The sequence below is a fragment of the Chamaea fasciata genome, unplaced genomic scaffold, assembly GCF_029207755.1.
Source record: "Chamaea fasciata isolate MVZ Bird 193981 ecotype frontalis unplaced genomic scaffold, bChaFas1.0.hap1 SCAF_12, whole genome shotgun sequence".
NCBI lineage: Eukaryota > Metazoa > Chordata > Aves > Passeriformes > Sylviidae > Chamaea > Chamaea fasciata.
The window spans coordinates 20326839-20351686 of NW_027094097.1; the positions used below are offsets into that span (position 1 = coordinate 20326839).

General features: G+C 51.5%; 2 protein-coding genes across 2 annotated transcripts in view; both read left to right on the forward strand.

The window, feature by feature from the left end:
* LOC136296099 (hydrocephalus-inducing protein homolog) overlaps window positions 1–13247 on the forward strand; it is an 88551-nt gene extending 75304 nt beyond the window's left edge. The window contains 18 exon segments of the mRNA XM_066194922.1: window positions 306–405; window positions 959–1058; window positions 1555–1723; window positions 2011–2249; window positions 2563–2631; window positions 3259–3467; window positions 3852–4084; window positions 4670–4821; window positions 5759–5951; window positions 6514–6622; window positions 7203–7454; window positions 7802–7944; window positions 8291–8512; window positions 11103–11263; window positions 11770–11788; window positions 11790–11874; window positions 12454–12894; window positions 13177–13247. Of these exon segments, the coding sequence (XP_066051019.1) occupies window positions 306–405; window positions 959–1058; window positions 1555–1723; window positions 2011–2249; window positions 2563–2631; window positions 3259–3467; window positions 3852–4084; window positions 4670–4821; window positions 5759–5951; window positions 6514–6622; window positions 7203–7454; window positions 7802–7944; window positions 8291–8512; window positions 11103–11263; window positions 11770–11788; window positions 11790–11874; window positions 12454–12894; window positions 13177–13247 (2967 nt within the window).
* A 2068-nt stretch (window positions 13248–15315) lies between these two features.
* LOC136296100 (hydrocephalus-inducing protein homolog) overlaps window positions 15316–24848 on the forward strand; it is a 117564-nt gene continuing 108031 nt past the window's right edge. Inside the window, 4 exon segments of the mRNA XM_066194923.1 lie at window positions 15316–15378; window positions 16047–16166; window positions 18210–18344; window positions 19769–19968. Coding sequence (XP_066051020.1) covers window positions 15316–15378; window positions 16047–16166; window positions 18210–18344; window positions 19769–19968 — 518 coding nt within the window.

Sequence of the window (24848 nt, forward strand, 5' to 3'; positions counted from 1 at the left end):
GGCCAGAAGCAACACAGGGATGGCCACTCTTAGCTCCCCGGCTCCCAAGGGAGGAAGGACCTTCTTCTGTTGAGGTAGAACATCTTCTTCTCTATGGTGAAGACAGAGCTGGGCTGATAGGGTTTTTTACTGCAGCTGAATCCCACTGGGGCAGCCCATGAGATGAACAGGTTAGCAAAGCTTGGGAGTCCACCGACGCTTGTGAAGCCTGGGAGGCCACAGGGGAAGCAGCCAGCAGAGACAAGGACTTGGAGGCTGTCTACCAAAAGAATGATCTGAACAGTGTTTGTTTCTTGCTGCCTCAGGTTTCAGACACAGAAAACATCCTGGGGATTGTTCAGGCTGAAAACATCAAAATCTCTGCAAAGGTCTATGATGTTTCTCTGAGGATCGACATGCCTGAAGGTCAGTGGACGCCTCCCAAACAAAGCAGTCCAGGTGCACTGCATTACCTTGGGGGGCGGGTGACCAAAGCGCATGGGATGGGATGGGATGGGATGGGATGGGATGGGATGGGATGGGATGGGATGGGATGGGATGGGATGGGATGGGATAGCATGCAAGGATGGCATGGACACATGAAGCACAAACCCTGCAAGTGGTGTGGAATAATGCATTGTCAGGGCATTGACAGCCTTAAGTCTCTCCCCTCTGAACTTTGAAGTGTGCAGCTTCACGTGCAGATTGGATTTGGGGGCTTTGAAACAACAGTGACGGGAACAGGCAGTTGGCAACTCCCACGGGCTCAGCACAGCATATAAAGTAATTTCCGTAGCTACTAATCCTGCAGATAATTTGAGTAGGAAGAGAAAAGGCAGACAAATAGCTGGAAAATACTGTCAAGAACAGAAACTTGCTGGAAAGGGTTTTGTGTCAAGACCTCCATGTAGTTTGTGACCTGGCGTGTTCTGCAGCTGATAAATACCATTTCTGACCTGGCTCTGCGGGTTTTCTGCAGGTCCAGATGGAAGTTTGGAATTTGGAACCATTAATGTCCTAGATAAGGTGAAGAAAGTCCTGAGTCTAAAGAACAAAGGGGTATACAACATTGAGTACAGGTGAGTCCAGCTGCCTGGTAGTGAGCATTTCTTCAGATTCCCAGGCCTGCATTCTCCCTCTGTCAATGGCTAGAACCTGTTTTCATGCTGGCTACCTCATGGGAAATACAAAACCCGGACTCTCTAATCTCAACTATTTTACTAGAGAATCCAGCCACAAACCAGCAATTCTTCACAGCTCAGCACGAACCCAAAGGAGAGCCCCAAAAATTTCAGCCACTGAAATGATGAGATTCATTGCTTTTCTTTGATGGTCACTTCCTTTCTCTTTCTGAGACTCTGTAAAGAAGCAAATGAAAAATTCTGGTATCAAGGTTTCATGCATTAACCTTGTGATTGTCTGCACTCTCTGTCAAGATCCAGGATTCCCTGAGCAGAGCTGAACTCTCCCTTTTTTTTTGTTTTTTTTTTTCTGGTCCTATGCAAAGTCCTGGCCGTGCTGGTGGTGCCTGTACTTTTAACTGCAGAGATCTCCATTCCTTCCCTTTCTCCCCAGCTTCACGCTGAAGGGTGCAGGTCCCAGGACGCAAAACTTGGCATCCCACTTCAGCGTTGAGCCTCGGTCGGGCATGCTGACTGCCTCCCAGCCTGGTGTGAATATTGAGATGCTCTTCCACCCCACAAGTGAAATCTTCCTCAAGAACAAACCCATCCTGTACTGCCAGGTGAGCTGCTTGGGCCAGGCTGTGTTATCTCTCGACATTTTGGGAGTGTAAACAGGATAGGTGTCGAGTGGAAGGAGTGCTTTAACTGGAGAATCCTCTCTCCTACATACACAAACAAAGTCTTTCAAAACCATTTGGGAGGCTTCTTAAGTGGAGCTGAGCTTCTGACTCCGGAGGAGGTGCTTAAACAGGGAGGGGTAAACTGATGGAGGCCTGGGGTGGAGACTGGGGACTGGGGTAGAGGCTGGCCTCTTTGCTGTGTTTACCACCCCTTCCTGTGGACACAGGTGATAGACGGCAGCTCAGGGGAAGGAGGCCAGACTGTTGCCGAGATCCCACTGAGGGTGTCGGTGAGAGCTGTGTACAGCAAGTACAGCATTGAGCCCGCCTCACCCATCGACTTCGGTGCCATGCTCGAGGGCACCAAGAAGACCCAGACTGTCATCCTGGAGAACAAAGGCATGCTCAGCTTCGAATTCTACATCCACCGAGCACCCGAGGATGCATCTGCATGGGAAAGCCAAAGGTACGAGAAGCCCTGCACCACCTTTCCTGTCTGAGGAGGCACCAGCCCACGGCTGGTATGTGGCAGGCAGCCAGGAGACCTGGGCTGTCGTCCGTTTGCATCCCTGGCTTGGGGAGAGGGAGCAAAAAAACACCGCAGTGTCCCCAGGTGTAGTACAAAGCTGGTGATAGAGCTCCTGTCCAGCAATGGGTGCTGCACTCAGGGAGCCATCAGGAGCAGGAAGGCTTCCCTCCGTGTGGAGGAAGGCCAGCTTTGGCCTCAGAGAAAGGCAGGGGAGCTCAGCATGACAGATACCTCTGCTTTCTCCTCTCAGTTCAAAGCAAGAGCAATCTGCTCCATCAGCTGCAAAGCGCTCAACAGGAAAGAAATCGAGCTCCTTGACAGGTGGGTGACTCCTGCTCCCCAACAGTGCTGCTGCCGCGGGGGATGTGAGAAGATGCTGCTGTGCCCTGGCTGGGGGCTCATGGCTATAGGGTGGGACACGGTCTACAGGATGGAACCCAGTATCTGCTCAGTCCCACTGACACTCCTGTACTTTGGCTCTGACCTGGACTTGTGGGATCAACAGGGGGGAGCAGGTCCTGTGTTTGGTAGCTGCTAGCCAGCATAGGTCTGTGAACACCACAGAAGCAAAAACACGCCTCAGTGAACTCCCAGTCCGCAGAGCTCAGACAACATTGCTTTTTCTTCTTCCAAGTCACCTACCTTTCTCCTGTCCTTTCTCACAGCTATTTCTGCTCTCCTGTGTTACCTCTGGAGGCTGAAGGATCACAGCTACCACCTTCATTCTTTACACTCAAACTCCTTTCTCTCTGCTACTTGGGACAGGCTTGCAGCTCCTCTTGGCTTGTTGGTCTCAGCCTGGGGCTGCCCTTGGGCCATGGAGTCATCCTTCCCTGCCCTGGGACTGGGGTGCTTGGGCCCAGCTGGAGGCCAAGGCGGGACACACTCTTTGCTGGGGTGCTCAAGGCACAGCTGTTAGCCATCAGCCTCTCCTGGAACTTTTTCTGCAGGGTCCCCTCAGTCTTGGCATGTTCACGGTGTCCCCTTGCTCCGGCTCCATCAGTCCGTGGGGCCAGCAGAAGATCACAGTGGAATGCCTGGCAGGGCAGGAGGGGACGTGTGAGGAGCAGCTCTACATTGACATCACGGGCAGAGACCCCAGGGACAATCCCCTTGGCATTCCCTTTACCCTGACTGCCGAGTCCTGCCTCCCAGGTACGTACTGCCCACAGGTTCCCTTGGTCACACCCGCTGCTGATCAGCACCTAAACTTGCTGCTTGGATAGAGATGCACGCTAGCCCTGGTGTCCCGCCTTTGAATCCTCAGAAGTTCCAGCCCTCTTCAAGTCCACCAGCAGACTCATCCTTCCCAGGCTGAGAGGGATGCATGGAAGGATAAAAGGAAAGCAGCGCTCTCTAAGACCGAGGTTGACTGAGCTCCATCCTCAAAGCCAGCTCCCCCACCCAAGGCTGGGTTTAGCAGTCACCCAGGGCAGAAAGGATGACTGAGAGGAAAAGCCTCCTGAGAGGCCAGCAGGGTCCAGATAAATTCATCAGCGAGGCTTCTCCTCCATGCTCATCCCTCTGGTCTATCCACAGGACTCGTTGAGGATGTCCTGTCAATCTTCAAGGAGTACCCGATCTGCAGCAGCACTGACCTCAGCCGCAAGCTGCGGTCAGTGGAAGGCGTGGGCTTGTTCATCAGAGATGGGAACAAATTCATCTTCAACGAGGTTCTGGTTGCGCAAGAAGCTGAAGCTCATTTCAATATCTACCATGCAAGCAGCCTGCCGTGTGATGTGGTGCTCTCCATCAGACCCCTGCGTGGAAAGGTAAGAACAGGAGGCCAAGGTGATGGTGTCCCTCTAAAGGCAGTGTGAGAGTCTGTTTTGTTCTCCAGATGCATTGCTTCCTGGGGCCCAGACTAGTCTAGCTCAGTGCAGGTCAAACTGCAGGGGAGAGCAGCAGAGCCAGGGAAGAGTTGTGTTGAATTTTGCATGTCTCAGGCAAGGTTCTGGCTCACACCTCTGGGCCTTTGGCGGGAGAAGTGAATCCTTCTGAACCTCTCCTGGACGCACACTCAGAGAGGGGCTGTCATGAACTGACATGCCAGGGTTCAAAGGAGGCATTTCCTCAGGCTCCCTGGCTTTTCCTTCACTTTGAAGGCCAGTTCCAGGTTATTTGCAGGGTTTTCCAAGCAGTGCCCACCTCCCATGTATGCTGGGGCAGCGGCCAGGGCTCAAAACACAGACTGCTTTAGCACAAGGTCAGCGTTCCCTGGGAGGGAGGGAGCCTGCCCAGGGAAACAGGGAGGAGGACACACTGCCTGGGGCTGTTCTCAGTAACGCATTTATGAATAAAACTGTGTCATGTTGAAAGGTGTTTTCTCCTAACACTGCTCTCTGGGTTCCCCCAAGGATAAAAGCCCTGTCAACAACGTTTTCAAGTTGTATGCAGTCAAGATGTCCATTCAGGGCTCATCCTGTGCTGTTGCTACGGTGACCTTCACCCCACCAGATGAGCAGACCTACGACTGCACTTTCAAGGCTTCCCTTGTCATCCCAGAAGGGTAACTGACTGTGAAATATTGGGGGAGGCTTCAGTGATAGCTCCCTCTCCACTGGGCAGGCACAGGCCTCTTGTTAGCTCTAATGCTTTCAGTAGCCATAGGCAGAGTACTTGGCATGAGATGATCTGGGAGGCAGTAACCGTTGGACAAAGCCAAAAAATGAGACTGATGGTTTATCCTTTATGAGGAATTATGAAGACATGGAAATATTAGGTAGCCAGCTGAAAGTTACTGAGATGTGCTGCAGCTGACTTGGGGATTTCCAAGGACAAAGGCCTAGATGAAGCAGTTCCTGTGCCAGCAGGTCAGCAGTCACAATTTCCTGTGTACCTGTAAAATTAAGTGCTCCTCTGATCACTGTGATTCCCTGGTATTCATTAAGCTATTTTATGTAAGGGACTGGAGCTGGTATGAAAGAGAAGCACAGTTCCTCTGCCCTGGGACCTGTGTAGTGCAGCTTTGACCTGCCCTTCCTCAACCTTTTAGTGGCTGAATTGGAGCAAGAGAAGTCTAATTGCTAATATGCAATTGCTTTCTTACTGTTCTTGGAAATGATCTTTACTGATGGTGACAATGATTTATTTTTGCCTTCTTGCTTTTGTACTGCTTTCATGCTGTGCTTTTGCTTGTTGCATGTGTCTCATCTCACTGCAGCCAGGAGATTTGCCATGCCTCATCTGGTGCCTCATTATCTACCTCCTGGATGGCATGATTCAATTAACTGAAATTATTTTTAATTGTTATTGTGGAGGGCTCTTTGGAACAGATTCCTCTTGTGAATGGCGCTGAGTGGACTGGGAAGAGCCTGGTGGGGGCTGCCTTGTGTGGTTCAGGAGCCTCAGGCAGGGAAAACACTGTGGGTGGCCCTTGCTGCCTCACTCGCCCAGGGAGAAATGGGTTAGTGCCAGCTGAAATTGTTTCTGTGCCTCTCCTGCAGCCCTGTGAAATTTAAACCCCAAATCCTGACCTTCACCATCAGCGGGAAGGGGCATGAGCCGCAGCTGACAGTCGTGTGCCCAAGTGCTTGCAGCAGGAGGGGAAATTCCGAGCTGTGCTTCAAGAGGCTCCGGCTGGGGGAGTCAGAGATGCTCCCCCTGGTCATCCAAAACAAGGGCATAATACCTGTCAAGGTGAAGACCTGCTCAAGGAATGGTCTGGTTTGGGAACAAGTGCTTGTGGCACAGGGGAAGGGTCCCAGAAAACACGGCAGACCTGGGAAGAGGTGTCAGAAATTCTTTTAAAGCAAGTGACTGACATCTGTTCTCCAAGAAGGGAGTTCTTGGAAATCGTGCCTCTAGCCTTTCTTCTTTAAGTTGAACACAGGAAAGGTGGTGCAGTATTTTCCCCCATCTCTCAGGTCACCTTTTGTTCTCATGGACATGGGGTGATTTTCCAGCTCCATTAGATTGTTTTCGATCCCAGTTTACTGCATTTTAAGTAAACTTAGTTGTGGCTTAATTACATTCTGCTCATTACTTTCTGTCCTGTTTGATTCTGTGTCAGGTCCATCCAAATGCCTCTGAGCGCTCTTTTTTCCCAGCTGGTTTGACTTAACTTTTGTGCTAAGTGCTGTTTGTAGTGGGAGAGGTGCTGGGTTCCCATGCGGGACCAGCAGCACTGCGGTGTCAGTCCCTGTGTTCCCACCCTGTACTCACACCAAGTGTCAATGTGCTCTGTGCTCCCTTTTCTCAGTTCACGTTACACCTGGAGGATGAGCACGGAGCGTTCCTCTTGAAAGGCAGGGGCTCCACACTTGAGAGATTCTACACTGAAGATGCGGAAGACGACTCTGCTGTCCACGGTAAATTCATTAACCGTGAAGTGTGATCCTGCACAGAGGGAAAACGTGTGCCCTGCTCTTGGCTTCTCTGAGCAGCAGCCAGATGTTAGACACAGTTTCTTTTCTTGGGCTCTCTGTCCCCCAAGCTTTTCTTGGGGACTTTCTCCTAGCAAGTTGTAAGAAGTTCTTTGGCTCCTCTAGACAAGGTGGGTTGAGTTGTGGGGGACTGTCACTACCTCAGTGGACCCTCTGAGGTATTTGCTGCTTGAGGGAAGGCACCAGCCTGAATGGACACAGCCCTTGAGCACACAGACAACCAGCAGAAGCCAAAAGCACTCTCTGGCTCCGCTTTCCATACGGCTGGAGCTGGCTGGAAGCAGATGGAATGCGGGCTGGGCATCAACCTGAGGTTAAGCTGCTTAAGCGGTGATGTGTCTGGAGGTGGCAGTCTTGCGAACACAGGAAGAGGGTCTGGAACCACTGGGGGTAGAACCCGTGCTTAGGAGGCAGCTGATTTCAACCTCTCATTCCTCATACAGCCTATGGAAATATTTCCTCTGTACCGCCGTATCACTTAACTCTGATTTCCGTTGCTGTGCAGAGCGTAAGCCCCCAAAGCCTTTCCTGCTTCTGCATCCTGGGGAATCGACAAAGTTCGACGTCATTTTCAAACCCACCCTGGCTCAACGACTGGAAGGGAGGATTCGTGCGTTAGTGGGGGACAAATACTCTAACAAGACCCTAATGGAGCTGGTGGGTGAAGGCCACAAGGACGAATTCACCCTCGACGGACTGGAGGAAGGTACACAGGAGAGGAATGCTGAGAGCATTCTGAAGAAAGACATCATTGATGGTAAGAGAGGAGAGGCTGCCAAGGTGGAGCAAGGAAGAGGGAAATGTCTGATCATGTGTGTCCTCTCTCTAGCCAGGCCTGGGCTGTCACCCACCGGACTTGGTGGCCTGTGGGCGTGGCAGGCATGCCTGCAGAGCAATGTGTGCTGTGCTTCATGTGGCTGGCTTAGGGGTGTGTCAGGGTGTTTCCCTGAAAGTGGTGGGCTGGGGAGCCGCCTGGGAAACTCCCTTCCAGAGGGAGGAAGGCTTGGAGCAAGAAAGCATTGAACATACAAGTGTCTGTGCACGTGAATGGGGGTGGATGGAGCTCCCTGCATGCTGAGGTTGCCTTGTTCTCCTCCTCAGCAGCTGTCAGAGCGAATCACATCCAGTTTGGGGACTGTTCTGTTGGAGAGCCCTGCAACAGGACCTTCACCATCACCAACCACACCTGTACGAAGGTCATGCGCTTTGAGTGGGAGGCAAACGCACCATTCCAGTTCTCTCCCAAGGTGAGCGTGGACGGCTCTGCCTTTCCCCATTGCTCAAGCCCTGCCCTGGTGTTCCCAGGAGCTGGCAGGCAGTCCTCACGTACCAGTGACAGCCCATTCCAGTGCCACGTAGGAGATGCCGAGATGCCAAGTCCCTGGCTTGGCAATGGCTGCCAGCCTTGCAGAAACGGCTTCATGTTATGGGAGGTGGCACCTTCTGTTCATACTTTTGTCTATCAAACTTCACATAAATCCACTCCGACGCGCAGATTCCTGGCACAGCAGCTCACCACATCAGTCCCTTTTGCTGTCAGTCCTGCCCTTGGCAGTGCTTCCAGTTTGGTTTTGACTCCCTGATTCTCCCTAGGTGGGACATCTCCATCCTGGCTGTGCCAAGGACATCACAGTGACCTTGAAATCAGATGTCCCAGCCACCTTCAGGAGGCACCTTGTGAAATGTAAGGTGACCGAGATCAACTTTGAGCTGCCAGGAGGGGAGGTTCAGGACTGCGACAACAAAATGCGCATTGTCACGTGGAATCAAACCACCAGGGAAGAGCCGGCAGCCAGGTGGCCTGGAAAAAGGAAGGCGAGAAGCAAAATGGCAAAAGAAGACAGCCCAGCTTTTACAAAAAGAGCCACGGTAACCCCCATCACTGCTGGCTGAGCAGCTCCTGCTTCCTCTGGACATTGGACAGCCGTGAGGTTCACCAGCAGTGCATTCTAGGGGAGAGGTGGATGCACAGTGACCGGACACACTCACGTGAGAGGGGGAGGCCTTTTGACAAGAGACCTTTAGCCAACACAAACTACGAGTCTGTGCCACAACAAGCACAAGGGTTGCAGCCCGTGTTGAATGGGAGACAATGTTTGATGATGTTATCCCACTTTATGGTGGTTGAAATCTCTTCATCTGATCTGGTGCCTTTTCACCAACAAGGAGTTAAGTCTGCTGCACTCTGTCTCTTCTTTGGAAGTGAAGTATACTTCTCCTGCATGTGCTGGTGAACTCCAAGTTTTGTCTGCATGGATACCAGAGTTTTTAGTTGTGATCTCTGTATTGTGTGGGATATCTCATCATGGAGTAGCCCAGGCACTGTATGACAGTATGGAGGAGTCTGGAGAAGGATCATCTCCAGAGACTCTTGCTTTTATTGTCATTATTGCCAAACACACTCGTCTTGGGTGAAGGTTCTTTCTGAGTTTCTGAACCATTTTAAGGCCTCTAAACCATCCTCTTTTCTATCAGAACATCTGCAGTTGGAGACTTTCCCAGTGAGATCTTTCACATCCCAAAATGCCCGTTGCCAGCTCCCTGCAGTGTGGTTGTTGCTCCACACGTGACATGTGGAGAGCACTTTCTCCTAAGACAAGAAGAAAAAGGTGCTTTCCAGAACTCTTCAGTGTCGCCTCGATTTTCAGCCTTCTGATGACTGTTTACCTATTTCCAGTGGAGTTTCTCAGGGATGTAACATAAACAAGTAGATTGTTTTCACATACCAATATGTGATGGACTTCTGAGATGACCATTGGGGTCAGAGGGGTGTCCCCTTTGTCCTCCAATCCTGGGCCAAACTCCAAATCCTGTTTAAACCCAAACCCGACAATAAACGGCGCTTTTTTTTCTTTCCTCACTTCAACCTGTCGGGTGAGTGTGGTTCTTTCGTGTCCCTACTGGCGACATCTGGTGCCCGCTCGTGAGAATTACAGTGTGTGGAGTCAGTGAGATTGTCTTCAAGGTAACGGGGGTTGTGTGTAGGTAGCCGCCTGCGAATATGGTATCCCGGAGCTCTAAGACAGAGGTTGCTGTCTTCGCCTTCTGGCGCCATCTGCTGGAACGGAACCAGGGTTTTGTTTCTGAGGAAGAGTTTCAGTGTTTATATTATTTTGGAAAGGCAAAAGGCTTCCTTATTGATGCTGGGATGGCTATCTCAGAAACTGCCTGGGGTCGCCTGGGTGGTTATCTGATTTGGGCTTTGTCTGCGAATTACGATGCAGACATGGTAAATCTGACGGTGCTCTGGAGACGATGCGATACTGTTTTAAGGAGTTATTGGGACTCCGGGGCCCCGTTGAGTATCGGCAGCTCTTTTGAGGGGCTGTCGGGCTCGGACGCTGAGGCTGAGGAGGAGGTCCTCCCCTCGGAAGCCGAGGTGGATTCAGGGTCCGAATGGGGCGGGGAGCTTACCGTTGACCCCCGGGACGCTGCGTTCGTGGATGGCGAGCCAGGTTCCCCGGGGGGCGCGGACGAGCCGCTGAGCGGGGGCTCGCCAGTTCTTGAGGAGCCGGCCGTGCCGGCCCCGACCGCTTCGCCCATTCCGGCGCCCAGGAGGCTGAAGAGCGGGGGGGTTTCCCCCTCCCCGGCGCTCTCCCGGCGCTGGCGGGGAGCGCGGCGCTGCTTCCGCCCGTCCCCACGCCCAGGAGGCGGAGAAGCGGAGGCGGCTCTCAATCCCTCTGCGCCTTTCCGGCGTCGGGGGGGAGCGAGGGGTCGCGGGCTCCGCAGGCGCCTCTGTCGGAGCCGGACGCGGTGACGACGCAGCGTCCACATCGCGGTGTGGGCCACGAAATACCCCCTCGGAACGGCGCTGGAGCCGGGGGCAGCCCCGCCCGGCGATGCGCTGAGCAAGGCGCCCGCGCGAGCGGCGAGGGCCCCGGAGGGGGGAGCGTTGATCGACTTGCTGTCGGACCCGATCCCTGTGGGCGGGCAGTCCGTCCCGCCCCGCGTGGAGCGGGCGGGGCCCTCTCTGGGCCTCTGCGCCACAGGCGGAGCCATGCTGGGGGCGCTGCCAGCCCCGCCCCGCCCCGCCCCTCCCCTCCCCTCCCCTCCCCGTGTCAGCCCCGCCGGGCGCGGCGAGTGATGTTGCTCGTGCTGGGGAGGCTGGGCCGGGCCCGAGCGGCCCTGCACCGCGCCCCGCCCCCTCCGCGGGTTCTTCCCCGCTCGCGCCGCCTGCGCCGCTTCCTCCGCTGTCGGTTGAGTCTCAGGCGGCGGGGCGGGCTGGTGCTGCGGCTCCATCAGCCGCGCCCATCCCGGCGCCCCGTTCCCCCCCTACGCGGCGGGAAGTGAAAGTGAACGGTCCTTTCCAGTCCCTCTATGAGGCTGATCCCGGAGGCCAAAAGACTCCCTTCTCAGCCTGACTTTGTGGGCTCTGCTCGGTGATTCCTCCCTCCTCTGTTTGCAGGTGGTCAAGAGAGTCCCAGAACCAGCTCACGCTGTGCTGGAGGACAGCAGCCAGGAGGCCGAGCTGTACCTCAGTGCCATTGTTGCCTGCAGCCAGTTAAAACTGAACACGACTGTGGTCCAGCTCAAGGATCCCTTGCCCTTCCAGACAAGGAGAGCCACGTGAGTGCTGGAGGCCAGGCAGGGCCCTGTGAGCGGGAGCTGCCTTTGCCCAGGGCTGACCCAGTGCCTGCTTCCCAGAACTCTACCCCAGCCAAAACCAGCACAGGCCCATTCACGTGCACACAAAGCCAAGCAGGAGGTGGTGGTCAGGGCAGGTTCAGTGCTGCCACACCCTTCTGCTGAGGACAGCCGTGGGTTTGCTTTCACTGCCTGTCACCTGTCCTCATCTGCTCAAGAATAAGTTTGCAGTCAAACCAAAACCTAAAGTCCAGAGTAAGCCCCTCAGCTTCAGTGTCCTGGGCACCATGTTGGCCCTTTCCTCTTAAACTTCCAGACTTGGAAATACATTTCTGGGCCACCCAGGACAGCGGAACGTGGCAGGGTTGCCTGGGGAAGAAGATGCTCCTCAGGAGAAATTGATGCCAGGAGTCCATCAGGCAATGTTACTGTACTATTTGCTTTGTATTTATTGGACTTTTTTTTTATTCCTCCTCCTTGCTTTTCAGTTTCAGGATGCACAACACAGGCAGGGAAGGTAGCCCTGGAATACTCCTGGGAGGAAGCTGCAGATAGTGAAGCAGTGAAGAAGCCATTCTCAACCACTCTGATGCGTAAGGGCATTTCACTCGGTAGCTGAGGGCCTGGGGAGAACACCCTGCCACTTCACTCCAAAACATGACTTGCTTTTTCATCCTTGTCCACACATCCACTTTCATCAGCATCTTCCCAGCTGCAGCTGGAGTTTTCTCCTTGCCCCCCTCTGCCTTTCAGCCCCTTTTGTTCTCGCCCTGCCACCTGTGCTCTGCAAAGGAGCTGAGGCAGACTCTGGGGAAAGCCACGTGCCTGGGTCAGGGCTGGGAAGGGGACATCAGGTCATCTCTGAGAGAAGTCTGAGACTGGGAAAAACAATGGTGTAATGCGTGAGCTGCCCTACAGCCCCTGTCTGTGTGCAGTTCCCCATTCCAGGGCAAATGCAAAGTCATTGTCTAAAACCAGCTCTCCTGCTCTGGCACGGGAGTGTGTGCTGCAGGCAGGGACCCTACTCCCAGACGCTCTATTTCCTGCTGAAAGTACTTGGCCAGAGATGCTCCAAGTGCATCCCAGCTCTCTTCCACCTACCTGCAGCAGGAGGCAGAGTTGCTGGGAACACAGGGTTTTGTCTTTGAAAGGTGTCCTCTTCCTCTCTGCAGGGCGGTTCCTGTCTTCTACTACTGTAAGGCATCAGAAGAAGCTGGTGAGTCGTTTCTGGTGGGAGCAGGACCATCCTTTTGAGATCCATCCTTCTGAGCTGTGGCAGCTGCAGCAGCTTGCCGAGCAGCACGATTCTGAGCAGCAGCAGCAGCAGCAGCAGCAGGAGGAGGATTCCAAGGAGCAGCAGCAGCCTGAGGAGCAGCAGCTTTCTGAGGAGGAGTGGCTTTACATAGAGGAGGAGGAGGAGGAGGAGGAGGAAGAGTTTTCTGAGGAGCCGTTTTATGAGGACGAGGCAGAGTTTCCGGAGATAGACCCTAATGACATGACGAAGCTATCTGAGGAGGAGCAGCTTTCTGAAAAAATTGCCCAAAGAGCAGAAATCCCCAAACAAGTCACATCAAATCATGGAGAAGCTAATGGGACGGAGCCGTGTGGTTGGAGTATGTGTATTTTACTCTGTATTATTAATTTACTGATGCTTAGTATTTCAGCAAGTAACTTCCAGGGCTTCCAGGACTGTCCTAGACATGCGATCACAAATTATTCACCAGTGCCGCTTGTTCAAGAGAAAGTCTATGTGAACAGTGGCATCTCTGAGGCTCTTGCTGCGTGTGGGTTTTTTTTGTTGGTTTTTTTGTTTTGTTTTGTTTTGTTTTTGGTTTTTTTGTTTGTTTGTTTGTTTTTGTTGGTTTTTTTTTTTTTTTTTTTTTTTTGCCTTTCAGCTGCTTCCATCTACATTCCTGAGGGGGAAGGTTCAGGCCAGGACTGGGAGGCCTATTCTGCCCAGCATTAGCCCATTTCAAATCTTGAGACTGAGTCGTCAAAAGGTAGCCTTTTCCTGCTCTTTTTCTTTCTGTTTGTTGTGAAGTTTGAAGAGGATGTGTGCTTGTGACAGGCTCGCCTCCAGCAAAACATCTCAGTGTCCAGGTCCTGCCATTGCAAACTGCTGCTTGTGGTGGACTTGGAGTCCTGATCTGCACTAAGCCAACACAAATAACCTCTGCTGAAGCTGCTGGGCTTTGCTGGAGTGTAGCTGCCATTGCTAAAACAAGGGGGGGAAGGCTGGGGACGCAAAGGCACAAAATTGCCATTTGCCATTCTCCTGCTGAAACAGCCGCCTCTTGCTTAGGTGCGGTCACCAGCAAATGCTTGGGGTCATAGGATTCCCTCCACAGTGGCAGCGTTGGCCTTTGAAGGCCGAGTAGCTGCAGTAATTACTTCAGATTTAACAAAACTCATTGCATTCATGCTTTGGGTTGGAACCCTGACGTGGTGTTAGATTTTGCAGGCTGCCAGATGTACAGGGGACTCACCCTGGGCAGAGGGGAATGGATGTGCTTTATGTGGATCAGTGCCTACTTAGAGGTGTGTTTAAAGCTGCTTTTCTTGCAGGACTGGCTCAGTATAAAGCCCACTCCAAACGGGTAGGTGACCGAGGTGGGCAGTTGAGCAGGAAATTGGCAGCATGAGATGTGTAACAAAGTGGTTAAGGATCGCCCTGGAGAGGGGGGGTTGGGAACACCTCAGAGAAGGGCACCACTAAGGGGACAGCGTGCTGCAGCCACTCCCTTGGGCAGAGTGTGCCTCCTGTCAAGTCACGGAGGATTCCTGCTTGTGTCTCTGGAGTGACAGCAGTGTGTCTGGAGAGGGCAGACAAAGCAGGGGAGAGTTTTCTCAAAGCAAGGTCTCTGCTCCAGAAGCATTTGTTGCTGTTGTGTCATTCCAGATGTGCTCTACAACGGTATTAAATAAGATGGCAGTAACAGGTTACAAGAAAGCACCCGTTTAAAAAGGAGATGCCAACTTGCTGAGAAAAGAACTGACCCTTATCCTCATTCAGCAATCACCTCATTTGTCTTTTTCCTAACTTCTGTGTTACTTTACTTTTGCCTTTACCTCTGCTAGCAATGCACTAACTTTTAAATACAATTAAAGGGGACAAAATCATCCAAGCAAAAGAAAGCTGTTTATTAGTAACGATTCAACTGAGCTGGGCGTGTCTCCCTCTCCCCGGAGACGAACAAAGACACCCTCCAGCAAAATGGCAATCTTTCTATACCCTTTATACCTGCCTGGGGCGGCCCCCGGCCCCTTTCCCGTTGGACGGTACTCGGGAACTTCCATTCGCTCTGACCACCAACCTTTCTGTCCCCTCCCCTCTCCTCCTACTTCCTTTTGGTCAGGTCTTCAACCACGTCCTTCTCCCAGCTCACAGCAGCATGCAACAGACCAACCTGAAAAAATCCAAACCACAAACAACACACAGAACCAACAACTTTCATTCTTTAACTTAATAACTGTTACAAATGGCAGGAGACACAGTTTCCTCCTTTAAATGCCTTTATTAATAAGCAGGGGTCTTCAGGAGTGGCCTACGCCGCCGCTGCTGCTGCTGCTGCTCCCTTTCGTCCACACCACTGAGAAGGAGGTGCAATCCACTGTGCTGCCTGCACTGCAGAGCGGGACTTGTCGGCTCACGGCAATTCCAAAGAACTCCTCTTGGCTTCTAGAGTCCAGGGGTCTCTCGCTCTTTAAGTCCTTTGGAAGTTATGGTGAGATAGAAGAGCTTGTCTATGAATACCCTCGGCATAAATACCCTTGGGTATGGTCAGTCCAGTGCTGTCCTTGGCAGATTTAAATTTTGAGTTGGCTCGTTTCGGCCAGGGGCTCTTGGTGTTGATATGGTCCCATCATGCAGCTGGGCTCTTTCAATTTCCATAAGGGTGGCAGCAGCAGCCTGACTGACAGGCCGGTTGTCAGCAGGAAGGAGGAAGAGGATCCGACAGGTAGTAGGAAGTGGAGCAAGCAGGGAACGAGCCAGTGGGACAGGCTGGGTGCAGGCAGGTAGAGCAGCAGCAGAAATGGAGAGCAGTGATGCCAGGGAGCAGCAACGGCTTGACCCGACGGAAAGGCGACGGAATCAGGTAAGTGGGATTTTGGGGTAAGGGATACAGAGTGGACAAAACTGCTAAACAGCATTATAACTCTTGAACTGATTTTAACTAAACATTCCAACTCTATAGCCAACAACTTATAACTCCATAACAATTCTCATCCATCACAATAACCTTTTGACATTGTTCAGCAAAATATCACCTCATCTCTCACACCTCCTCTGGTACTGTTCTCTTCTTACTGATGTCTAAGTTCTAGATGAAAAAAAGATATTTGCAGTTGTGTGGGCCTCAGTTTCCCTGTCTCAGAACAACGGACATCCCAAAATTGTTTCCCATGGAGTCTGATGTAAATTTATGGGTTTTACTTCCTCCGTGAGTCCTCAGTCAGTGCCCCAGAGCTCTGTGACCTCATGGGCACAGGGCAGTCCTCAAGGTAAGTGCTGCCTGGCATTCTGGAGAAGGAAACCCGGAGAAATAGGTGCCAAAAGAGCAGCTTGGCTTGAGCCTGCTCTCTGTGGCCCTGCAGCTCTTGATCAGCTGAGAGCAGAGGTGGGTGAGCTACTGTTTCCCTAGTGTGGCCTGGGCAGAGGTGCTCGCCATGAGTCTGTACTTCAGTGGGGATCAGTGTAAGATTCTCCTTCATGAACCTTCCTCCCAGCAGCTGAACGTCTCCCTGCTCTCTCTTGCCTCTCCAGCTGTCATCAACTCCCCGGAAAAAGAGATCGTTTCGCGTTTCCCCACCAGAGGTGGTATTTCAGAACTTTGTCGTTCATGAGGTCTATGAAATGGTGGTGTCTCTCATGAATAAGGGCGAGGTAAGTGCTGGGACATGGAGTGTTAACACTGTGCTGGAAGAGTGGTGTAATTCCCATAGTGTACAGCAAAGCAAGTTATCTGCTGCAGCACATCCAGAAGAAAATGTCTCAGCATCTTGTTCTGCACGATGGTGGAAATCTTCCTGTGCTGGGAACTCTCCCCTGATTTTGCCCATGGGCTGACAGTATCTATCCCAAAGGAGTTTCCTTCTTTTGAAAGCTCTGATTGATAGGAATGTTGAGGGTTGTACAGTTCTTACCTGCTCTCATGCTTTGCTTGAGTCTATACCACATCTTGTGTCTCCTTGGTTAATCTTGGTTCCTGGTAGGAATTTCTGCCTCTCTCAGCCTGTTTGGCTCCCTTTGTGCAGCTCACAGTCAAAGCTCAGGGGCTGAGTCGTCTACGCTTTCTGCTGGAATCACTATCATTAGTGGCACTGGCACGGCAGGAAATGTTCTGAAACAGCCCTGGAATCAGATTGATGTAGCAGAAGCAGTAGGAGGCCTTTAGGTGCCACTTCAGGCTCCTGCTAAGCTTCATCCAGCTCTGCTCAGGTTTTCCAAAAGCAGCATGGTGCTCTGCTTTCCCTTTGGAGAACCACAGCACATCCAAAGCCATGTGCTCCTGTTTTGCAGTTTCCCAAGAGAGCTGAGAGGGAAAAACTTGAAAAACGTCAGCAGTCGTGTTGGACTCTAAAGGGGAAAACTGAGACCATTTGAATTTCAGTCAGGGAAACATTTTCTTAAATGAGGCTTGTGCCAAGAGTGGGCTGGTGGGAAGAGACAGGAAGGACTCAAAATCATCTGGTTTAGACTTTTTGAGAGCATTTTGGTGCTCAGGGGTTGATATCTATGTGTTGAAAATGCATGTTTGCTGTGTCTGTGTATCCCAGAGAGCAGAACTTGGCCTGCTGGCTGCAAGCGGGAATGCCCAGCAGCCCAGCTTGCCTGCACAGGCAGCAAGAACCCCTGGAGAGCCAAGGTTGGCTTTTAATACTGAAACCACACTGTGAGTCAGTGCTGGTCATGTTTTGAAATATTCCCCCCGCAGGCCCGGCCCCCCTCCCCGGGGCTAGCTCTGGAGAGGCTTTGGAGGAATATCTCCGAAGGGACAGGACAAAAGATTTCAAAAGAGGTTCTTACCCCCAGATTATTCCAAGTCGTTTATTCCTCAAAGGGGTCCAGGGGCCAAAAGAGAGAGAACAAAGAAATCCAGGGGTCTTATCTAGTCTCCTATTTTGGGAGGGTCCTGGCATTCAGCCAATTAGGTGTGGACATGTAGGGAGGAAATTCCAGAAGGGTCAAAAGGCGAGAGACCATTCCCCTAAAGAATTGCAAGGTTTCTCCAGGAGGAAAATGCCTTTGAAGCCCGCAGTCAACAGGCACAACCTGTCTGTGTTTCCATCACTTTCGGGGAGGTGATTGCTGTAATCAGTTGATGATTCTTCCTTGCTGCTTTACTGGCGCTTTAAATTCTCTTTGTCATCTCCCTTTTTTAGGGATTGCTGTGTTCCTTCTTTTGCTTTTCAGGTTTGCATTTGTTCCCAGTAAGGCCACAGTGTTTGGTCTCCTCTCTTGCTGCTCTGCCTGCATGACTGTATCCCCCAGAACTGCCCTATCCAAAGCTGACCTGCTAGAAAGGAATTTCTTCCTCCCCGCAGGAGAATGTGCTGTTACGCTTTCAGGTAGCCCATTCCCTCCGTGGAACACGACTGCATAGCTGTGTGCAGGCAGAAATCAGCAGGTTTTTGGCCCTGTTGAATATGCAGATGATTTGGTTCAGGTGCTCTTGTCTCCATCCTGCCGGTGCTGACCTGCTCGGCCCTTCCTTCCCACCAGGCACTGCCCTACTGCCCCTGGCCAAAATGCTGGAGCCAGACAGAAGGGATTCAAGTTCACCCTTGGGAATTCTGTGCCTGTACCTCCACAGCAGAAAGGGCTTTGGAAAAGGGGTCAAGGAAGGACGTCACCAGGGCATGGACAGGTCTCCTCTTGTCCTGTTTCCTCAAGTGGCAAAATCATGGTTCCATGTCTTTCCTGCAGAATCTTCAGGGGGTGCAGGTCTCCATGGAGAGCTCACCTTACTTCCAGCTGGCGGGCCCCAGTGACGCATGCCGTGCCGTGCCAGGAGGCGCCATTACCGATGTGCACGTCCACTTCACTCCTGACGAGAACAAGGTGAGACTGGAGGAGCCAAAACACAGAATTATCTCCAAAGCCATTGTTGTCCCTGCACTCTGGGTACAGCCCATGCTGTGAGCTTGGCTCCAGGCCGTGGGCAGGCAGCCTGCAGCCAGTCCCAGCTTGGCATGTGCTGTCAGGCCCTGCACCCAGGCCTGACAGGCCCTGCTTCCCCTCGCTGCACATTCCTCTGAGCATTCCCAAGGGAAGAAAGATGCCCAGGGAACAGTAGGCAAACGGTAGAGGGGTGTTGATAGATGTCTGGCCATCTCTAGGTATAGTGGAAGGGGTTTCATTATTCTGCAAAGTACTAGAGGAACAAAGAGGTCAGAGAGCTTTCCGCCTTCCTGACGGGCAACAGCTTCCCTGCCTCACCCGGGGCTGGAGCAAGGACGGTGCTTTTTCACACCCTCTGTTCTCCAGCCTTGCGGCTGTGCTGTCCCAGAGCACAGCTGACCATGATACGGCTGCAAGGCCAGGGCAGAGGATGTGCTGTGCCCGTGGGCCCAGCCTGGCACAGGCACACTGAGCTCTAGGTGCCCTTAGTCAGCAGGAGCTTGGTGAGCTGCAGGGGACTTGGACACCTGCCTGAAAGAGCTCGTGTAGGGCAGGTACAGCCTGCAGGCAGGCAGACCTGTGGGCCCAGAGCCGGTGGCAGCGACACTGCTGCGGCTCTGTCTTCATGCCTGTCACTGTGGCTGCTCTGTCAGCTGGCGCCCATTCCATGCCAATTGTGCTTTTGCGTGCAAGTTTGAACACCAGTGCCGAGGCCCTGGCAAGTCTGCTCTCAGCGCTGTGATCTGGAGGCTCGTTCATACAGAGGGGTTTAGGACATGGCATGGAAGGGAGGAAGCCTTGCAGGGAAACAAAGAGAGGCTCTTTGCAACAGCATCCTGCTACCTCTTAGCACTGTTCTTCTCGTGACTTGGTTGGAGAGGCAAAGTTAGAGGGGAGTTCTGAGCAAACAGATATTTCTACACCAGGCCAGAGGTCCAGGATCTCTTTGGGTGCAGCTGTTCTCTCAGTTTCCTTTTGTTGCTTAGATTCAGTTTAACACTTTGTCCTATTCTCAGTCAGTGGGAATATAGTAACCTAAGGAGGAATGTCCTGTGTTCCCTAGCTCCATGTTCCTTAGAAGGGACTTAGGAATTATTTAACATCATTAAAATTGAGAGTAAAAATTATGGTGGCCCTGGGCACTTGTCTGTATGACCCAAGTGACACAAGAGCTTAATGCCACTGAGATAGGTTTTGCAAAGTGCACTGCTGCCTTTAAAATGTGAGATATTAGTAGAACTTATTGTTCATTTGGGGGTAGAATAGGTAAATTGATACCCTTGAAGGGATATAGGAAATGGCTTTTCTTCTGCCATGGAGATGGCACCAAATGACCTGTGCTGAGACAGTTTCTTTTCCTGCAGGTTTATTCCCATGAGCTCGTCTGCGTCAGTGGAGAGGAAAGGATAGTTGTGCCAATTCGGGCCATCCCTGCCCGAGCTATCCTGGACTTCCCAGACGAGCTGGACTTCTCAAAGTGTCCGGTCAAGGGCAGCACCCGCAAGAGTCTGCTGATTCAGAATTGTGGTAGTGTGGCAGCTCATTACCAGCTGAGCACCGAGAGGTGAGGCAGCTCATCTGTCCTTGTGCAAAACACCTTTGGGGGATAACAGAGTTGGGAAAGAACAACAAAAGGAACCAGAGCATGGGAGCTGCTGCCCTGCGTCGCCGGCTGGAAATGGGCAGGATGGATGGCATCTGCTCTTGCTTTCAGTGTTCTTAGCAGGATGCAGCCTTTGAGCTTTCTCTGCCCCAGATTTCCTGGGGGGTGCTGGAACATGTTAGTTGCTGGCTTGCGCCCTCCTGAGCACAAGCAGCTTCTGAAATGGGTACTCACCACTGTCAGCCAAACAGACCCATTCTCTGGGAGGACACAGGCACATGGCTTTCCAGTGGTGCCTGCATCAGATGCCCAACATGAGCTGTGTTGCAGGCAGCCGGTGCAGTTCCTGTTACTTAAAGCTGATCTGATTTCCCTTGTCAGCTGAGGGCATCAGTCCCCTCTTCTGTTCCACGATGAACCTTTGAAAGCCGGTTTAAAATTTCAAACACGTGCTTTAAATCTCTGAATAAGGTCGTCCCCCCTTTCATTGAGATCTCATTTTACATATTCTGAAGTTCCTGTGTTTCTGCTGTTTTTTCATTTTGGTTTGTGTTAAATGTTTGCCAAAAGATCATGAATTCTTCATTGGGAACTTTCATAAATGTCAAGCTCCTCCAAGGCCTATCAATACACCACATGCCCATAGGCATAGGCACAGGTGTATTAGAAACATGAGACATTTAGTGACTATGTGAAAAGCAATTGGGCTGATTTAGAAGATAAAAGTATAGAATAACTTTCTCTAGAGGGGACCTCTGGAAATTGTCCGAGCAAATACGCTGCTCAAAGCAAGACCAGTGTCCGGGGATTGCAAGGGGCCATTGGGAGATCTGGAGTTGTCTTTAGATGCCATACAAGGAAACAAACATACAAATGGACTAGTTAAAAAGCCGAAGAAGACCTATTAAAACCCCTCCATGACCTTATCTTTTCTGCCTGTCGGGTGCAGTAGTGATTCATTGAAAGGGTAGATCTAACAGGATGAGAACTATCTTAAGGAACAGCTGACAATTAACTCACTATATTGCTCTAATCAAGCCATAAAAGGCCAAAATTTATCCTGCCAGCCCCATCTCTTGGCAGTGGTTTTCATTTGGTTATTATAGCGTCAGGGATGTCTCCTTCACAGTCCTTCTTATCTGTGGGCTCAGGGAACAGCTTAGTGATGTTGACTGAAATTCAGAGGAGTTAAGTTTAACTGTAGAGCTTGTGTCCTTGGGTCTTGGGGAGCCAGGTCTATATGAGAGATGACTGCTACAGCAGGAACAGGGGAGTCTGGTGGGTACAGCCTGGGGTGGGATGTAGGAGATGCAAGGGCTGATTTGCACTCAGTTTTTCAGCCCTGACAACTGAAACTTGGCTGGATCCTCTTCTCCTGGTAATTTGAAAATAAGAAGATATCTTCTTTCTCATGCAACGCCTGAGGTCACTCCCAGGAGTGTTATTCGCATCCTGCCATCTGAGGGCAGGAGTATGTAACATGGGGCAGGAGTGGGAAGGGAAGGGAAGGGAAGGGAAGGGAAGGGAAGGGAAGGGAAGGGAAGGGAAGGGAAGGGAAGGGAAGGGAAGGGAAGGGAAGGGAAGGGAAGGGAAGGGAAGGGAAGGGAAGGGAAGGGAAGGGAAGGGAAGGGAAGGGAAGGGAAGGGAAGGGAAGGGAAGGGAAGGGAAGGGAAGGGAAGGGAAGGGAAGGGGAGTGCTGAAGTGTGGCCAGGGACTCCCTTAACTGGCAGCTTCTCTTTCTGGCAAAATTCCTGACAAAACAATAAGAAAAAAATCCTGTGCCTTGCCCACACCAGGCACCGATCCCCCAAGCCCCAGCAGAGACCTGCAGCAGTGCTGGCTCACCCTCGGGGCAGATGTGGGAGCTCGTACAGTAATCGGGCTCCGGGGCTGCTGGGGCCTTGTCTTTCCTCCTCTCTCCCCAAAGTCTCACATCCAGCACATAAACATTGCTGGCCCAAGGCTTCTCCATCAGCCACTAGTGATGTTCTCACTAGTGGTAATGGAGCAGGTCAGGCCCATAACTGCAGCAATAGGTCCTTAGTGAGCAGAACCTGAAGCAAGTTCATCAGCTGTCACTACTGACATGAATGAAATTCAGCTTGCCAGATGTTCTCTATATTTTTGTGTGTGATAAGTTCATCACCAAACTCCCCAGAACACCCTTTCTGTGCACAGATTGACCACCAGCAAAGCACTGAGGAACTTTTGTTTCCTCAGTGGGGCTGTGGAAGAGCACAAAGCCCAGCAACTTCTGGGCAGAAGCACATTTCACCTGAGCTGTCCCTGAGCATCAAAGCACGGAGTCTTGTGTTTGTCAGGCAAGAACTGTTCACCTGGTGACCAATCCTAATTGCTCCTGTTACATCCAAAGTGCACCAAGACATTTGCGTAATTATTTCCAACACATTGCGCAGAGTTTGTCTGGTGAGCCAAGCAAACAGTTACCAGCCTGGATGACAACCCAGGGCCCCAGACTGCACTGCTGGTAAATACACAAAACCCTCCTGTTCTGCCTCCTCGATGTGCTCCTGCTAATGGTGCTTCATATGGCTGGGATTGGATCCTTCAGATTGTAAATGGCATCCTCCTTTTGGGTCTTGTTTCCATGTCACTGTATTGCTCTAATCTGCATTTGCACTCTTTCAGAGTTTTGATTGCTTCTTTTTTGTAGAGCAGCTTTCATTGAAATGCTGACAAAATGTGCTAATTCAGGATCTTTTCAAGGTAAAATAAACCAAAGAGCCACGCTGCAAATTCAACAGTAGTTATTCCGTGGTCTTCAAGAGAAAGTTCCTTCTCCCTGTCTGATTCCTAGGCTGTAATCTCACAAGAGAGATAGTGCCCTAACATTTGCATCTCTTGAGAGGAAGTTTATAGGTAGCAGGAAATGAGAAATTCCTGAGGCAGTCAGCGTCAAGTTATGCATGCAGATAGCTCTTAACTCTCTCTGTGCTTTTCACAAACCATTCTCTGATGGGATTGCTGGCAGTCAGAAGGCTGGATGCAGAGTATGGGGGAGATTAGGTCGTTTTATCCCACAGGATCTTCTGAGGGCTGGATCTCCTCAGAAGTGGGTCAGTAGCTGTTTCTGATCCTGGCTGTTCTGTCTGTCTTGGCCGTAGTTTGTTTGCTCCCTGCTTGCCCAAGTGAGCTGAAGTGACCTGCACTGCAGAAAGAATGTCATGGCCAGAATTCCCCCCAAGTCCTGATCCTCTCTTTGTGTTGCAGTCCTTTCTCCATGGTTCCAGCCGAAGGAATTCTGGGCCCTGGTCACACCATGCAGGTGACAGTGGGATTTCACCCGCTGACGCGCGGTGACCATTTCGGGTCCCTGGTGGCGCGCTGCACAGGTGAGTGCTGGGCAACGCACGGGACACAGGACAGTTCTCCACCATCACTCCCTGTTCATCCCCCTCAATTCCCTCTAGATGTACCTCCTCTGTTCCAGCTCTGCCCCAAAGAAAACTGAAATAGCTGGTGTTTAAATGGTTGAAAAAGTGGATCCCCTCTAACAGGGCTGAGATTTTTGGAATTCTGTTTTGCTGGGTGTTGCAGAGTGGAGGAAGGAGGAACCCTGATTCTCCACTACTGTGTGGCTACGCCTGGGTGAAGTTTTATTTTACTCCTGGGCAGTGCTGTATGTGAGCTGCGAGGTCTCCATCAGACTCTCTCCAATGCAGTGTATTTCTTGCACACCTCTGTCCTGTATGCCGCTTCTCCACTGGCTTGTCACAGACCCTTTTACTATGTTGCCCTCTACACATCCATGTAGTTTTTGCCTAATAACATCTTCAGGCCCTCAAGTTCCTGTATGGTGACAAATCAAGACAAATTTTTCCTCGTCCCCATTTCCCAGGCCGTTCATGCTGTTGCAAACCTCTCACATCTCCCATTTGATTTCTAGACTGAGGAATCCCATTCAGACTTCATATAGAAGCTGCTCTGTACTTATTAATCTTTCCTTGTCCTTTTGTATTTAACCTGAAATGCTCCATCTTGGTTTTTGAGATCAGGACAATGTAAAATATTTCAAGACTGATGGGGCTGTGGGTTTGGACAGGAAGATGACGATGATGATGATTTTTATGGTGTTCATTTTGTAGTGGTTTGTCATATTGCAAAGCCAGGCTGGTTGTGTTTCCTCTCCTGTGTCCCCTCCTGCTGTGGGCTGTCACTTCACCTGTTCCTCTGGGTCTCCTTTTTCTGCCCACATGCCCCCAGGCGTATTTGCTTGTCAGCAACAAGGGATCCAAGGGATCAGGAGGGGCAGGAGTCTCGTGGGATGCGCAGGGGAGACCTCGGCAAGCCAGGATTGACCAGGGCTCCTCAGTGTCACCTGAAGGACTTTGATGCAGAAATCCCAGTGGTCTGAGTGGGTCACCTGAGCACATCTGACAAATCCCACTGTACATACTGTCACCTTGGGGCCAAATCTCTACAAACACCTTGGAAATAAGGTGGTTAAGGAGGTGCCCAGGACATCCTCACGCAGTACACACAGAGCTGTCAGGACGTGATAAATGTACTGATCCATGGAACTGCTAATACATTTAAAAGCTATGACACTTTCTTCCGTGACCTGTGGTTTGCTTTGTTCCTTGTGCTTCCATCAGCAACTGAGCTAGCTGAGCAAAGACTCTGCTTTGTTCCAGGTGAAGAAAGTTTCTTCACATTCCTTCGCGCAGAAGCTGCAGATGTCAACATTGGATTGAGCACATATTCCATGAAGGTTGAGAAGACTTTCATCACCACATCAAGCCACACAAGCATGTTCATCAGGAACAGGAGTAACATCACAGCCCACTTCCAGTGGAAGATGTTTCCTACTGAGGAAGCCG